At 36.8% G+C, this 17850-nt stretch overlaps 1 protein-coding gene and 1 non-coding gene across 2 annotated transcripts; both read left to right on the forward strand.

The window, feature by feature from the left end:
• The first annotated feature begins 7797 nt into the window (after positions 1 to 7797).
• LOC141706096 (uncharacterized) lies at positions 7798 to 9713 on the forward strand. Its single transcript, XM_074508933.1, has 8 exons — positions 7798 to 7884; positions 7991 to 8263; positions 8368 to 8636; positions 8724 to 8888; positions 9069 to 9170; positions 9262 to 9328; positions 9432 to 9529; positions 9587 to 9713. The coding sequence occupies exons 1-8, from the start codon at positions 7798 to 7800 to the stop codon at positions 9711 to 9713; spliced, it is 1188 nt and encodes a 395-aa protein (XP_074365034.1).
• Positions 9714 to 11618: 1905 nt separating this feature from the next.
• On the forward strand, positions 11619 to 11725 carry LOC141682551 (small nucleolar RNA R71). Its single transcript, XR_012559824.1, has one exon. It is a non-coding gene; the product is annotated as a small nucleolar RNA R71 (small nucleolar RNA).
• Positions 11726 to 17850: the final 6125 nt, after the last annotated feature.

The raw sequence follows: 17850 nt of genomic DNA on the forward strand, positions 1-17850 counted from the left end.
TACTTTTGTTGTTTATCTCAACAGTCATCTCAATGTTGGGATATCTCTCATACCTGGCGTCTCCCTTTCTGGGTATCATGCCACCGGTCTTACACTTCACATTCTTGAAGGTCACTTCCTTCATCCAATTTTCCTAATTTCTTACTTCCTTGTCTCCTCAGTCTACCTGCGTCTCATTATTTGTCCTTCGAATTATCTCAAGGTTTCCTCAAATTCTCCCAACTTACAGGGGATAAAATATATGTATCTCTTATGCCCTCAACCATCAATTTTAACTCATGGTGAATCACCCTCATCCTGACGATTACATACTCTTCTATTTCTATTTCTACGAGTCTTTAGGGTTTCCTCACCCAACTCCCTTATCATTCCTCAAACTCTATTGCCGTTATATTCCTTTCCACTTCAATTTCTTTTTATTTTCCTTTCTCTTATCATTATTTCATGAACCAACATAACATAAGCATTGATTTCAAACATCCCGTCATTCTGGATTCGTGTCCTCAGAACGAATCTTGACAACTTTTACATCTTAGATTCATAATTCATCATACTCGTCTGCCTTTGTTCTGGCTCTAAAGCTTTTACACTATTTCCTTATCTTTGGGAATTACTTTCCCGAAAACAATTGACTGAACTTAAATCAGTTTATTCTAACCTCTGGCTCCGTGCCTTTCTTGGTCTTTCACCAGCGGGTGGCCTCTCTCTTAGGAGGGTAAGTGACAAAAACAGTCTTTTGTGATTCGTCAATCATTTAGAATCTCAAATAATTCCTATATTTCCTTTAGCCAGGCTCTTGCCTCGACTGGGTCAACCTGTTCCTTGGAACTCTGAGAGCTTAGCGACTTAAAGGTCCTGAAAGAATTTCTCACCACATTGTTTCCTCAGTGTGGTGGTTGGGAATAATAGTCTAAGTTATGTCTAGAAAGGTCCATAAATTATCATATAGGAGTACCGTCTCGGGTCTCCTTTCCTTACTCGACTTCTGTTTCTTAAGTCTGAACATTCCCTCCTCCTCCCCATAATCGGGGTCATCCATATTTTAAATCCTCATTTTCCACTTCATTATGTTATGGGTTCCTTCTATCTTGATGGCGACCTCCCTGACTATCAGGTTCAGGGTTTGCTCTAAATCTTATTCCTCAAACTAGCTTTCATCTAAGATCTCATCTTTAAGCTCTTGAACATTTGGAACTCAAATTCTGTAGGAATACCTCATTATTCCCTTATCATTTTTCTCGGTATTAATCTTTTATCTATTTGTTGGCTCTCTGCCTTCATTCATCACTTTTTCTGGCACAATATGTTCTTTTCAAATAATTCGGTCTGTATTGCAATCTCAAACAGCTTTTCGGTACCGACTCCGGTTACCTTCACTTCTATTTCCATTTTCTCAAAATCTCTTATAAACTCTCCCAAAGACATTATTATCTTGAGTCTCTCCGTTTTACTAAGGGCATCAGCCGCCACATTGGCTTTCCCCGAATGATAAAGAATCTCCCAATCATAATTCTTGATTAGCTCTAACCTCCTTTTCTGGCGTATGTTGAGCTCTTTCGGCGTGAAAATGCACTAGAGCACTTATGGCTTGTGTAAATCTCGCACTTCTCTCCATACAAGTAGTGCCTCCTATATTTAGGGCAAAACTATTACCACGAGCCCAAGCTCATGGGTGGGGATATCGAATTTTATATTCCCTTAATTATCTTGACGCGTACGCGATTACCTTGCTGTGCTGTATAAGAAGCACCCTAATTCCTTATGCGAAGCGTCACTACAATTCACAAAATCTCCTTTTTCATCCGGCAACGCCAACATATGGGTTGCCACCAACCTTTGCTTTAGTTGTTAAAATCTTTTCTCGTATTTCTCTGTCCATTCAAACTTCTTAGTCTTACGAGTAAGCCGCTTCAAAGGGGCTACTATCTTTACAAATTTGAACGAACCTCCGATAGTGACCGGCCAATCCTACCTCTGGTAGTCGACCTAACCATGGTCATCAATTCATCAGTGGTCCTTTATTCATTCTTGTCAGGATCCTCCATGGGATCCTTCTCAGCAATAATCCCTTCTAGGACAACATCCTTAACCGCTACATCCTTAATATGAACATCATCCGGTCTCGTGTTAGGACGCTCTATCGAATCCACAATTTGATCTCCAATAATTAATAAAACATCATCGCATTGTTGCTCCTCAACCTTAGGGTTTGGAGTCCCGCTACCATCTACGATAACGAACTACGCTTCTATCACGGTATTTATAAGGGTTCCCATAAGGGTTTTAACTGTCAGTACTACGTTAGGTAGCCCGAATATGAACTTGGCAAGAGTTCTTATTTATCTTAGTGAACTTATTATCTTAACGCCACATCATCTCTGAGGTTTATAACGCTTAGCTCTGATACCACTTCTGTAACACCCCCAAATTCGGGGTCGGGGATCCGGGTTGTCACGAGTTCCATTTCCCTTAATAACACCCAATCTTAATATACAATCAACTACTCTGTACTGTGACCCCACAATAAACACACACACCACAAGTTATAGTCTCAGAGATGAATATCCAAAATAATCACAAGTCGTTTTATTCCACAATTATATGTCAATACACCTTAAAAAGGTTTCTGAATAGATTTACATTTCTTTGCCATTATTACAATTGATAAAGATACATAAGTCTGGTACATCAAAAGTTGAAAGCCTAGCCTATTGGTAGTTCCTACCTCAGCTACGGCGGCATCAATGCTTCTAGAAAACTGCGGAACGTCTCCTAATTGCTTGCGAATCGGGAGCTTGGTCATGTTCATCTTTTCTATCTGTTGTTGTGTGATGAAAGAAGAAAGCAAGGGTGAGCAGCAAGCCCACCAAAATAATATGTATAATGATTAACAATATGAGCCTTCTCATAGTACTCATGAAAGTCTTGGTCAAAAGAAATGAACCAAGTTTGATATCTTAATGCGATGAAGTCGCAAAATATTCAGTATATATACATATATACTTTTCAAAATATTGGAAGTCCTCTTCCATGCATAATACACACAGAGTTTCAGTGTATAACTGTATAAAAAAATATCGTTGCAAGGTGATCTCATATATCTAACCTTGTCTCAACGTTTTTCTGAAAATTTTTGTCATTCATAAGACAATTATTAACTAGATATAAGTTTAAAAGATGAAGTTACCAAATACTTCACTACACTTATATCATTTATAAAGCTACTTGAACTACCATTGTTCAAAGTATAATGAGCTTTCAACAGTTCATCACATAGATGAGACTACAAGACAAGATTTGAATAGATTAAATCTTTAAAATATTATTAATGGAAATGAAGTTATGACATACTTCATTAAGTTCTGATATATATATATATATATCCACATATACATCTTCCTTTATACATTTCCTGAAAACCTCTGCCATGTAAAGTATGAACAGAATTGCAATATCCAATAAATTTGGAAAGGAAAAGAATTTTGGCATAAACCAGATATCTTGCTGATCAGGCAAAGATACCCATAAGTAACCTTTTCTACTAGTAGATGGACGAATTCCCCACTGGTCATCACTCTGGTCGTAATAGGACCTTATGCTGGACTGCCACTCAGCCACTTATGCATTTGATGGACTCCCACTGAGCCACTTACACTATCATGGACGCCCACTGAGCCCATGTTGCTTATGCCGACTCAATAGATGGACTTACTTCCCGAACGTTGGGTAAGTAATCAATTCATTTACCAAAACTGCAACCTTGTTGCGAATATAAAATACACCACAGAGCCGGATCCCTCAGGTTTTGAGCGAGTATTTAAATCCCCTTAAAAAGGAAGATCTTAAATATAAAAATGAGTTTTGGGATCCGCTCTAACTTTTAGAAATCATTTTGAAGACTCGAAAACACTTTAAAGAGTGTTTGGAGTAATACTGATTTATTAAAATAAATCAGTCCCGATATGAAAGGAATATCTGAATATTATTATTTAAATAATATTCCCATAAGAATAATTGAGGTAGAAGTTGGAAAACTTATACTTGAATGAATAGCAAATAACCAAAGATATACTTATACGAAAGTACTATCTTTATTTGAATAATCGAAAATAAGTTTGATTATCGAAAAATTATTCTTTAATAAAATAAAGAATATTATTTAGTTAATAATCGGAGTCATAAGTCCTCGAATGAATATTCAAAATAATATTCATTAAATAGAATAAACAGAGTCATAAGTCCTCGAATGAATATTCAAAGTAATATTCATTAAATAGAATTAACAGAGTTATAAGTCCTCGAATGAATACTATAATTAATATTAATGAAATAAAGGAGTCATACATCCTCAAATGAATATCCAATTAATAATCATTAATAATATAAACTGAGTCATAAGCCCTCGAATGAATATTCAAATAATATTCAATAATAAAATAAAGTTAAAGTTATCGAATAAACCTTATTCGATTAATATATAACCATATATATATATAAGAATATATATATTATCCTCGGGAACATCGACTCCCGGTTTAGAAATATGTTTTCACCTTTGGGTCCCTATACTAAGGGTATATGCAAATTACCGCTATCCTCTAGCAGAGGTATTATCAACTGAATCAACAGATATATATGGAAAGAATACAAAACAGGCATGCATAAATATATACCATAGCAGCATGCTTCAATATATTGCAACATTTGCTAATTAACCAATAATGCATATACATATATACATCACAACAACAGTTATAACGGGTAGAAAACTTGCCTGAGCGACTGGGGGTTACGAATGGCTCGGGACGAGTCTGGTAACCTATAAACAACAAGTAAGTTGGAATTAAACCAAAGTCACTTGTAAATCTATACTCTAACCACTCAGACTCTAACGCTCGTTTTGCGCTTACTGATTCTCTTAAGTCACTTGAGTACCCTCGGCTCCACCATTTTTAATAATTTAACCTTTACGAGTTTTAAGGCGATTCCTTTGCGAATGTCTTACCAACTGCCTAACACACTTACCATAAATGTTTCATACATTAATTAACCCTTTTTGGTCTTTAACCTATGTTTCAAAGTAAGGCGAGGAAAAAAGTTTCGTTCGCGAAACGCCGTTACTTAAAACGGTCGTTTCTCCTAAACCGTGCATCGGAATCGAACGAACTACATATCAAAACGAAGCTCGTAACACGCGCTATCTAGACATGGCAATGGTAATAATCTAGCAGGGGGTTCTCGGGTCCTAATGTTATGCACAAAAACAGTCTAAAGAAAATCGGACGTTACGACGGCTATGTTTACGCGATTTCCCAATTTAAAACCATTCAAAACCAACCCAATTCAACCTCAGATCAAACATACAACCAACATCCATCCTTATCACATCATATCAGCCCCAACCAATTCAATTTTAACCTTCATACTTATGCCTAAGCTTGAATTTAACTATACTACAATCTTTTAACCAAAACAACAACATTTACCATTCCATTTCAATACCATTTCAATCCCAAACTCTAAATCACAAACATTAAGCTACAATATCACCCTACTAATCAAAATCATCTTATAATACATAGGAATCTAGGGTTTGGAGATGATATACCTTCCTTGAAGTGGTGGGAGGAGCTAGGAAGCCTTAAGAAGCTTTGAGAAGTCTTAGGAATGCTTGGATCTTCAAGGAAAACAAGAAAAATTTCAAGTTAAAAACTTGAAAACACTATTCATTGTCTTTTTCTTTGATTAAATGAAGAAGATTGAGAAGGAATTGATGGCTTAAACTCATGATATAGCCCTAACTAAGCATAAAGATGATTAGGGAATTAACTCACTAATTTAGGAGGCTTGGATCTTGAGTTTTGAATTTCTTGCTCTTTTGCAATAGTAAAAGCCGAGAGCATGAAGAACAATGCCTTGGTTTCTTTTTGATTTTGATGAAAAATGATTTGCTTGGCTTGGTTGATTTGATTTTTGTGTTTGTTTTACTAAATTACCTAGTTGCCCTTGATTTTGTGTGGTTAAAAAGCCACCACATCTCCTTCCTTCCCATGTCATGCTTGTGTCATCCTCATGATGTCATCCTCCCCTCCTTGTCCTCTTCTCATTGGTTGGGTGACATCATCCTCTCTAATCCCTTTGATTAACTTCCTAATTGTTTGCCTAATGACCGCTGATTTGTTATACGGTTCGCTTAACTTTCGTTTTCGTTTATCGTTTGAAGGATCATACCCGGGATCTTATTACTTAGGTTCCCTTAACCTTTCTCAATACATTATATTCCTTTTTATGATCCTCTCTTATAATCCTTTAATTTAAATCCTTCGTATCCTGTTACCTTATATTCAATTCTTTCCGTATCTAGTGGATTTCCGAGAAAAATCAAAGTGTTTGAATTTGGATTCTGACGATCTTTACATACACTTATATCCCATATAAAGTACTAATAAAATCTCAGAATATCCATATTAGAACCCCTACATAGTGTGGCATGAAAAGTTTTCTCATTCAGCAAAAACACTATTCATAAGAGTTTCAAAATTTCAAAAAAATTGGGGTTATTACACAAACGGCACAAACCGCAGTCATACATAGGTATGCTGGCAAGGACTATGGTGCTAATTGACATTCCGACTTGGCCAAAGGTTGACCCTGAACTGAAGCAAAAAATATGGAATGATCTTGAGGTATGTCATTTACAATCGCAATTGACATTAATCTCATGGTTTTTATTTAAAAAAATTTGCACTGTCTGAACTTGTTAAATTTGTGCTTCAGGATACGTTCGAACTGATTCCTGAAAGTCAAAAGAGGATTCTACAGTCGGGAGGCGCAAAATGGAGAAATTTTAAGGCTAAATTAACAGCGGAACATGTCATGCCTTTTGTCGGGAAGAAGAAGAAGCTACAGAAGCCACCAAAGCAATATGCTTTTGTCGGGAAGAAAGCATGGAGACGATTTGTTGCAACTAGAGTCACAAAAGAGTGGGAGGTATGCATTACTTTTATATAAATATATATTTTAAATTTAGGACCATATTTTGTTTTGGTTTTTGGGAGTAGATGTAATTGTAAGAATACAGTAATTAACAAGATTTATTTTGTATACAGGAAGAGAATAAAAAACAGAATGAAAGAGTGGGACAACGGAAATATCCACACCGAGCGTCAAGAAAAGGATACATCGGATTGGAAGAAGAAGAAGTAAGAGTCTTATCATTTTTCTTGTAGTATTCACATTTTCAATTCTATGAATGTGTCTTAATATTTGTGTAGAAACGCTCGGGGAGATTGGAGCCTAAAGAAAGGCCAGATAGGGCAATTATGTGGAAAAAAGCCCGTATGACAGAAGATGGGACTCTTGACCCAGAACTGGCAGAAAAAATTCAACAAATTGTAAGACTTATTATAATTTTTTGCTTCTTTAATTTTCCAATCATACCTAATTACTCTCATGGTTTTAACAGGATTCCTTACTCGAAAAGCAAAAAAATGGTGAATTCAAGACGGATGGAACTAATGATGTACTCACCACTGTATTGGAAACTCCCGAGCATGCGGGAAGGGTTCGTCGGATTGGAAACTTCATACCTCCAACATTGTACTTCGATTTACCAAAACAGACAAGAAATCACATTACCAAAGAGCAGTTTCATAATCTTGAGTTGCAAATTGCTGAGTTGAAAGCTTTGGTTGCTGGGGGCAATCTACATTCACCAATGTCTAAAAAAGCAAGTTGTCCTTGGGTAAAAGAACAAGAAAAAGAACAAAAGAACAGAAGGAAAGTTGCAAAAAATTGATGGAAGATGAATTGATGACTGATGAGGATAAAGATGGTGCAGATTTTTTTGTTATTATTCCTCCTCCTGGTCCACCGGGACAAAAGGTATACAATTACAGTGTATACTTGATTGATTTCTATGATAATGTTGCATGTTATTAAAATGTTTGAGCCGATAGTGTCTATTTTGATTTATAATTATAAACTATAGGGTCCTTGTAAATATGAAATGGCAGTGGAGAGCATTGATAACAAGGTAGCTTTTGGTGTTATTTTTTATGACAGAGATGAAATGAGTAGATCGGTTCATGGAGTGCCTCTAGAACCAGGATTTGTTCGTGTTGGGGTGGACGGAAGCATTCAGGACGATGCTTTGGTGCCTGTTCCTGTGGTTGGTGAGATAGAAACCGTCCAGCAAGCCATCGGTTCTCATTTGGCATGGTCCAACGACATGATCATATACACCTCAAGTACTGGTTCCGAGGTATATAATTTAATTACAAACCAAGTGTCATTATTTTTAGGAGGTTGTACAAATTTGCACTAAAGTGAATAATACCAGTTATATGCTTAAATATTTATTTACAGAAAAAGAAAAATGCACAGAATGTGAGTGAGGTGCAAAGAATGCATAATGCATTTAATTCTGTGAAGCCAAAGGACAATGTGCCTCTTCACTTTAGGCTGTTGTACAAATTTGCATCGATAGTGATGAAGGAAAGTAGAAACTCGATATCGGTTCCATGTGATTTTCAAATCTTTGGAATTGAAAGAACTATATATTTACTTCATGAGAACATACTTGATTTGCTAGAGTTTAAAATGATTGGACAGTCTGCTATATCAACATACATGGCGTAAGCTTCTTTTTATACTTTTTTAGAATCTGGTCTCATTTTATATAGTAATGATCTATTTACAGAAAATGTAATTTTTTTTTTTAGGTATTTGTATTCAGTATTTCGGGATACACCGAGTAGAGATTTGTCAGCGATGTTTGCTTTTCTTCATCCGTCCACATACAAGCTGAATGATGAATTTAATGAATATGTTGTGCAAAGGCTGAAAGATGGAGTTTTTCAGATGAACTTTATGCCTTATAACTACAAGTATGTCTCATTTTGTGCGTCCTATTTTAAAATATTGTATGTCCTTGATTAGTCATATAGTTGTTGGCAAATTAATTATAATGTATGTAAAATTGTCGGATATGTAATTTTTTAAATTGTCGGATATGTGTTTTTTTAAATTGCATTTTGCTCACTTTAATTTGTTTATAATGAAAACAGTTTACATTGGATTTTGATCGTATTTTGGGAATCGGAAATTTTCATCCTTAATCCATTACCTCATCATCCTCATCCCCAGGACCTTGAAAAGGCTTTAATGCGGTAATTTTTTACTTCAATTTACAATTATATATTGAATGTAATCGGTAATTGACGAATTTGACACTGTATTTTCTAATTATAACATTTACAGGGCAGTGAGATCTTATAATGCTCAGGAAGGATGGGTAAATAAGAATCCCAAAGTTAAAAACCTTGTTGTGAGTATTTAGTCGATTTTTTAATTTTATATTTTTATAAAAATATGGAATTATGATTAATCTTCGATGTCACTAATTGTCAACAATTTATTGGAATGTATAGGGATGCCCTAAACAACCAGGTGGCACAAAATGTGGATATGTGGTCATGCGATATATGAAAGATTTAATTGAGGACCAGGAGATGAAGCTGCTAGACAAGTTACATTTTGTTTTTGCTAAATTTCTTTTCTTAATTCTATGAATATTACTTTTCAGTTGGTTGAGGAATGACATAGGTTTATTTGTATTCCAGTGGGCCTCCAAGAGTCACAAGTCTTATACAGAGGAGGACCTTGACGTTGTTCGTTATGAGACGCTTGATCATATCCAATCCATCATGTAGCTGTTGGCGACTCTAGCTTGGCGACTAGTACCTATACTACAATCTGAAAAAAAACCTTTATTTTGGTTGCATATATTCAGATTGCAACTAGTAATTAGTAAAGATTATGGATGAATGTCTAGTAGTTCATGTTTGGTGGTTTAGATTTGAAACTATGTAGCTAGTATGTTGGGATGATAATTTGGATGTTTGGAGATTGGGATGTTAATTTGGATGGTTGGAGATTGGAATGATAGTTTGGTAAATATTGGAGCAGAATTTGGTTGTTAAATGGCAATTACTTGGTTTTCTGGAAATTTTTTGGCATCTGTGTTTCTGATTTTTGCATGGATAAAACAAGTGATCAGACATCATTTTATACAAAGCAACTGATTTTAAAACAAATCCATTTATCATCGTTTTTTGACATAAAACTGATGTTAATGTAATACTATAAACATCTGCTACAAAATAAAAAAATGATGTCTATCAAAGCTTGATACATCAGTTCTAGTTCACCATTGACATCAGTAAAAACCGATGTTAAAGACTACAGTAAAAAAAATCTTGAAACAAAAAATTGATGTTATTAAGCATTACAGACATCAGTTTGTCACAAATAGACATCAGTTACCAATGAAGAACCAATGTCAAAGGTACTATTAACATCGGTTGTTTGATGAAAACTGTTGTTACTGGTATTACTAACATCAGTTTATTGGTTAAATTGAAAGATTTTCCTTAGCTCACATATATTTAAATTGATAAAAATATCATATTATGATGATATATGAAGATTAGATATGCATGAGAATTTTAATATCAAGATACAGAAATCGATTTTAAACAAAGAACTGATGTTATATGTTGTATTTAACATCAGTTTAAAACCGATGTTAAATGGGGGGTCTTTAACATCACCCACGAAGACATCGAATTTTTTTATTCATAGACATCGATTTTTAGCTGATGTCTATTTACATTTTTCTAGTAGTGAGGAGGTGGAGGATAGATCTGTTTCTCCCCTGTATTACCCTTAGGAGGAGTGTGCTCAACAGTTATCTTCCTTGATTCCACTTCTGCTTCCTTCTACACTTCTTCTTCTTCAGCCTCAATTTCAGATTCTGGAGTCTTAGCTTTTTCAGGATTTGCAACCTTACCAGACCTCAATGTAATTGCCTTAACATGTTCCTTAGCTTCCTTCTTGCCTGGCACTTTAGTATCGCTCGGGAGCGTGTCAGGTTAACGATCAAATATGCATTAGCAATTTGCCAAATTTGATTCTCCAAGGTCTTGATAAACACAGCTTGGCTTTTGCACATGAGCCTCAGCTCCTTCAATTCAGATTTTTCATTAGCTTGCGGTAACTGCTGAAGTTGAAGTTGTTGCCTAGGGGCATATTGCGGTTGCTGGAAACTAGGAGGGTTATACAGCTTTGCAGTGTATGGATGATAAGATTGTTACACCACATTCTGATTGTTACTCCAGCTAAAGTTAGGATGATTGCGGTTATTGGGATGATAAGTGGCTGGAGCTTGTTGTTGTGATCTCTAAAAGTTGCTCACAAATTGAGCTAATTCGCTAGAAATAGCACACCGCTCAGTTTCATGTGCCCCCACACAAAGCTCACAAACACTAGTGATTTGATTAACTCCATAATTCACCAAAGAGTCCACTTTCATCGTCAAAGCTTGAAGTTGAGCAGCTATAGCAGTAGCTGTATCCACTTCCAGAATTCATGCTACATTTCCTTGCAACATTCTTTCCGTAGGATTCTGGTATTCATTAGCTGCCATGAGCTCAATCAACTCATATGCTTCATTATAGCTTTTGGCCCATAAGGCTCCACCAGACGCTACATCAAGCATAGGTCTAGACTGAGCGCCCAAACCATTGTAGAAACAGTTTATAATCATCCAATCAGGCATGCCATGGTGTGGGCACTTCCTTAGCATCTCCTTATATCGATCACAAGCCTCACACAGAGATTCTCCGGTTTACTGAGAAAACTGAGTAAGAGTATTCCTGATTGTAGCAGTCTTCCCCATATGAAAGAATTTAGTGAGAAACTTTTGAGAGAGATCCTCCCATTTGGTGATATACCCTGGTGGTAGAGAATGTAGCCAACACTTTGCTTTATCCCTCAGTGAGAATGGGAAGAGTCGCAGCTTGATAGCATCTTTAGTCACCCCATTGAACTTGAAAGTGTCGAATATCTCGATGAAATCCCTGATGTGCGTGTTGGGGTCTTCTGTAGGAGAACCCCCCAAACTGAACTGAGTTCTGTATCATCTGAATTGTGCTCGATTTGATCTCAAAAGTGTTAGCCGAAATGGCTGGTCTGATGATACTTGACTGAATATCATTGATATTAGGCTAGGAATAGTCCATCAGAGCCTTAGGATTTTCTGCTTGATCTCCCATCACTACTAAAGTTGGTTCCTCGACTTTCTCTTCTTCTTCTACTTTCTCTTCTTCCTAAAAACTTCCCTTCGAATCACTACAGCTTCTTCCTCGGCTTGATCCAGAGTTCTCTTACGAGCCCGCGAACGCGTATGCATACACGCTCGCTAGAGTACCTAAAACACGACAAGGAAAAGAGTCAGTAAGTAACAATGTCCGAGTCAATGAATTTTAACGATCACTGATGACAAACACATAAACTAAAAGTTAAAACCGTGTCCCTGGCAGCGGCACCAAAAACTTGTTAGTCGCTAAACATGCGCTAAAATTCACGAAAGTATATGCGTTCGCAAGTAGTATAAGATGTAAATCAGATTCGTTCCCACAGAGACTGGTTTAGGGTAACTTTGGAATTTATGCACTTATGCAACAATGATATGGTTATTATTCAATGTTAAGATGAGTAACAATTTGGGTTTTGATTATACTAAGATTAAATATTGAGAATTATACTAGAGAACATTAACTAAAGAGAGTAAAAAGAGTTGAATAATTTATGACACAAACATGGGATACTAACTTCATTAAGTACTTCATTCAATAGTGTTAGTCGCTAAACACGTGCTAATAATACACGCAAGTATACAAGTTCGCAAGTAGTATAGAATCTTTTCTAGTTCGTTCCCATAGAGACTGTATTCGTTAACTATTTAATTTATGCACCTAAATAACAATGTATGGTTATTATCCAATGCTAAGACGATAACAAATTGAGATTGTTTATAAGTAAGAATTACGCTAAGAATTATAACTACGAGAATAAGATTGACTGAATTAATATATATGAAAAACATTGGATTCTAGCTTCATTAAATACTTCATTCAATAGCCTTATTATTCTTAACCTTAGCATGCAATGGTGATGACACTAATCAGATAACACGAAACTGATAAACGCCAACTTTCGTTGCACGAGTACCATTCTACCAGACATCCACAAAAGAGATAAAAGCTGAATAGGCACCAATTATATTGAGACCCAATATGTCTATAGAATTTGACAACATAACGGTTTAAGCACAAGTTATCTATCTTGATTACATAGGGCAAGTAAGATGGTTAAAATTACCTACGAATCATGCATGACACATACATGAACCTATGCTAGCATGGCAAGTTCTAAATCCCTAAATTCACTTTCGTATCATTAAGAATTAACACACTATCTTATAAGTTCGCGACACTCATAAGATGAATACACACAACCAATACTAGGATATCATACAATCACCACATACTAAGGAATCAAACAATTTAATTAAAGAAATCCATAAATAAATCCGCTAGAACCCCATGATAACGATTAGCCCATAACCGAACTCATCATCAACGTGGGTTTCGATGAAAACATGATATAACAAACGTAGTCTTTATATGAATAAATAAAACCAAGTACAAACAAGAGCATAGGTTCAGCAAAACCAGAAATAAGCATCCAAGTTACAACTCAAAACAAAGATTCACAAGAATAAACTAGATCGTCTTCGCCTTTGTTGAATTATGCTAAAGGTCTCTTGTTGTCTTCTCCTTGCGCTCTGGTCAGTCTCCGACATGATATCTATTAAAAACGACCTAATATGAATATATATAGCAGCCCTAAACAATCTGGAAGCCTTCCCTTTAGAATTGTAGTAGAAACAAGATTCTGAAATTCGGCCTCGGTATGGCTGCGCGCTATCACAGCGCGGGCGCGGTGCATTTCTGGAACCCCGGTGCGGACGTGCGCTATCACAGCGTGGGCGCGCCGTTCTTCTGCGAAAAACTCAGATTTCTTTTTAAATATTGCTGCTTCGAGCCGGCTTTCTACGAGCTTTTATTCCAACACCACCCGGACACCAAATTAGCACCAAAATAATGCTAATTCACCTGATTACCTGAATAGTGCCTGAAATGTAAAAACACTAGATAACACATTAAAATACTTAACAACTTGAGTAAAAATACACCAATTCAAAGCTTATTAGAGCATAATAAAGTGTCATAAATGCCACCCAACATACCCCCAAACTTAAATCGATGCTTGTCCTCAAGGATAAACAGACTCAAAGAACGAGAAACAAAAATGCATGAATGCAACTATATGAATGCAACGATCCCCAATAGAATAACTCAACCAACCAACAAGCAATATATCAACAAATTCAGTTATTCACATGAAGATCAACCAAATCAACTTACAAACTAGAGACGTGTGTGTGTGAAGATACTTACAAATATACTATTGTAAATAGATCAATAATCATGACTCACTACTCATCAAGGCAATCACAAGGCTATAAATAAAATAAAAATCTTGGCTCAAAATAACTTATAACAATTCAATTCTTATATTGAAGTTTTATACGGATTCACGCTTTTATTCACAACAAAACAACACAAGTATGCTTATTTGATCGTGCAATGAGTGAGGTCCACAAAAGACTTATACAATAGCACCCATGTAGCGAGCGTTAGGTGAGCGGATCCCAGACTATAAAAGCCTTAGGTCACTAGGCACAAACTCCCCTAAGAACTTTATAACTCGAGTACTAAAGAGCCTACTCGTGATCAATTATACATAACACTTATTTTTTTTTCTTTTCTTTTCTCTTTTATTTTTTTTTTCTTATTTTCTTTTTTTTCACAATTTCGGAATGAGTGCATTTCGCTCCATCTCATTCAACCCTAGACTACTCATAAAAATATGAGCCGACTACTAGCCATTTGACACCTAGCCACACAACTAGCAATGAAATCCAATTTCTCCAATTTTTAAATATCCATGTTTTTTATTATTAAGAGAATACCCTAAATTCTAAATATAAACTTGCGATTAAACCTTGACAAATAAAATAAACCATGATCATGATCGAGCACTCTAGCAACATATAAAACTTAGTGAAATACAAGTGTCTCTAGCATACAAATTAATCCAATAAGACTCAACATCACTAAACACGACATCACTACACAAGCATCAATATCACAAGTCAATCGGAAAAATTATCTAAGGGATCATGTCATAATGCAAATGTATGAAACTACATAAATAAATTATCATAAAACTACCAAAATAAAAAAAAATACATGGAAAAATATGCAAACTATATGAACTAAACTATCATGAACATGCACACTATATGAGACTCACACAAACATATTCCTTCAACTACTACCCCCAAACTTAAAATATTCACTATCCTCAGTGAAGGTAAAAGTAAGGAATCAGGCATACCTACTCTGAATCAGAATCCTCACCCTCAAGGGGTGGAGTGTCAGGTGTATCAGGAGACGGATACACAGAATCCTCACCAAAAACTGGCCACTGAATGTCAACTCCGGTGGCTCTAAATGCAGTCCCAAGTACCTGAGTGAGATCCTTTGCAAAATGACTATGGGTGTCGTGCATCGCATCCATCCTCCTTGCAAGACACCTATACTGTGTCGAACTCTTCTTCGATGATTCCTTCAACTGTGACGTCTCTATCTCCTCACCCAATTGAGCTCTCCAACCTGCTTCACGGGTAAATTTGGAAGCACCAACATAGTACTGATAATAGGGCCTCTTGCCTGGAAGCATATCAAATGAATAACCCAACCCCTTAGGATCAGGCTTACCCCCATGCCACTCCACCATGTGCAATATAATCGAACTATCAATGGCAGCACTAGGAAGCTGAAGTTGTTCATGTGTGGCCCAACTAACACGAGCTTCCACACATAACCTCGTCATTATGGACGCGTAGGGTATAAAAACTATAGTGCTCCCTCTCAAAAAACACAGAATACCATGGTGAATAATCCCATTAATGTCTACATAATCACCCTTCAGAATACCCCATAATAAACGTGCTCGCTTTACCGTCACCTCATGCATATGAGACGATGGCAGAATATTAGCACAAATAAAGGCATTCCAAGCTCAGGAAAATATGTTCATACAAGAAGCAGGGAATGTGGCATAATCAGTTGTGCCCCTCTTAAATTTCCACTGAGTCTTAGGCACACATAGAGTAGCAACAATCAAATCCAAGTCAAAGTCCTCCAGAGTCTTATCATTCCAAATAGCTTGACCGGTTTTTTTCGCAGGCTGATTAATTACCCTCCTTATCGCTCCAACACTATACTCCACCTTCATACCCCTAACCACCGTAAAACTATTCTTCTCCGCCATTGCATTAGCATAAAACTCTCGCACAACACTCACAGGCACATCAGCGGGTTTCTCACAAAAAGAAACCCGACCCATCTCATGAATCATCTCCAACAGCTGACCATCCTTCCCTGATGGAAGGAAACCTCTCTTCTTAGCAATAAGCTTCGCGAGAAGCCTCGTGTACTCCTCCTCAGCCTCGGGAGTAGAAAACCTGGGCCTTACACCACTCGAAGTTGAAGAATCGGTGGCGCTGCTATCTCTTTTTTTCTTGCTTTCTCTACTTACTAATGTACAACAAACTTGGGTTACCTCCAAAGAAGCACTTCTTTTATATCGCTAGCTCGACGTAGAATCTTGAGATCAAATGGACAATAAAATGGCACTAACCACCTCGCGGGTTGCTGTGTCACCATAATAATGCTTTAACCATTGACCATTTACCTTGAATGTTTGTCCCGGATCATTCTAAAAAATTTCCACCGCTCCAGGTGGAAACACAGTTTTGATTATGAAGGGCCCTGACCATCTTGACTTCAACTCTTCAGGGAAAAGACAGAGACGAGAGTTAAATAAAAGAACTTGTTGCCCTGGCACAAATTTCTTGAGCACTAGACCCCTATCGTGCCACCTCTTGACTTTCTCCTTATATATCTTGTTGTTCTCATAAGCTTGAAGTCAAAACTTGTCAAGTTCATTTAACTGAAGCATCCTCTTCTTTCCAGCTGCATCCAAGTCCAGATTCCATTTCTTCAAAGCCCAATATGCTTTATGCTCGAGCTCCAAAGGCAAATGACACCCCTTACCATAAACTAACTGAAACGGCGACATTCCCAATGGAGTCTTATATGCTGTTCTATATGCCCAAACAGCTTCATCTAGCTTCAAAGACCAATCCTTCCTTGATGGACATACCACTTTCTCCAAAATGCGCTTGATCTCTCTGTTAGATACCTCAGCTTGACCATTTGTCTGAGGATGATAAGTTGTAGCAATGCGATGATTCACATTATACCTTTTTATCATTGCAGTGAACGTGCGATTGTAAAAATGCGACCCCTCATCACTGATTATGATTCTTGGAGTTCCAAACCTTGTGAATATTTATTTATGAAGAAAATTAAGCACCACTTTCGCATCGTTTGTTGGCAACGCCTTAACTTCAACCCATTTTGACATATAATCAACTGCCAACAAGATATACTGATTGTTACAAGACGAGACAAATGGCCCCATGAAGTCAATTCCCCAAACATCGAAGACCTCAACCTCGAGAAGCACATTAAGAGGCATCTCATCCCTTTCAGACATATTACCCATACGTTGATATCGATCACATTTCAAAACGAACTGATGAGCATCTTTAAACAATGTTGGCCAAAAGAAACCTGCTTGAAGAACACGAGCTGCTATCTTTTCTCCACCATAATGTCCTCCATAAGCCGTTGAGTGGTAATCTCGCAAGTCCCCCCCCCCCCATTTCGCTGTAAGGAATACATCTCCTGATGATTTGGTTAACTCCTTGGCGAAAAAGAAACGGCTCATCCCACATATACCACTTCA

This window comes from Apium graveolens, chromosome 1, assembly GCF_009905375.1.
Source record: "Apium graveolens cultivar Ventura chromosome 1, ASM990537v1, whole genome shotgun sequence".
Lineage (NCBI taxonomy): Eukaryota > Viridiplantae > Streptophyta > Magnoliopsida > Apiales > Apiaceae > Apium > Apium graveolens.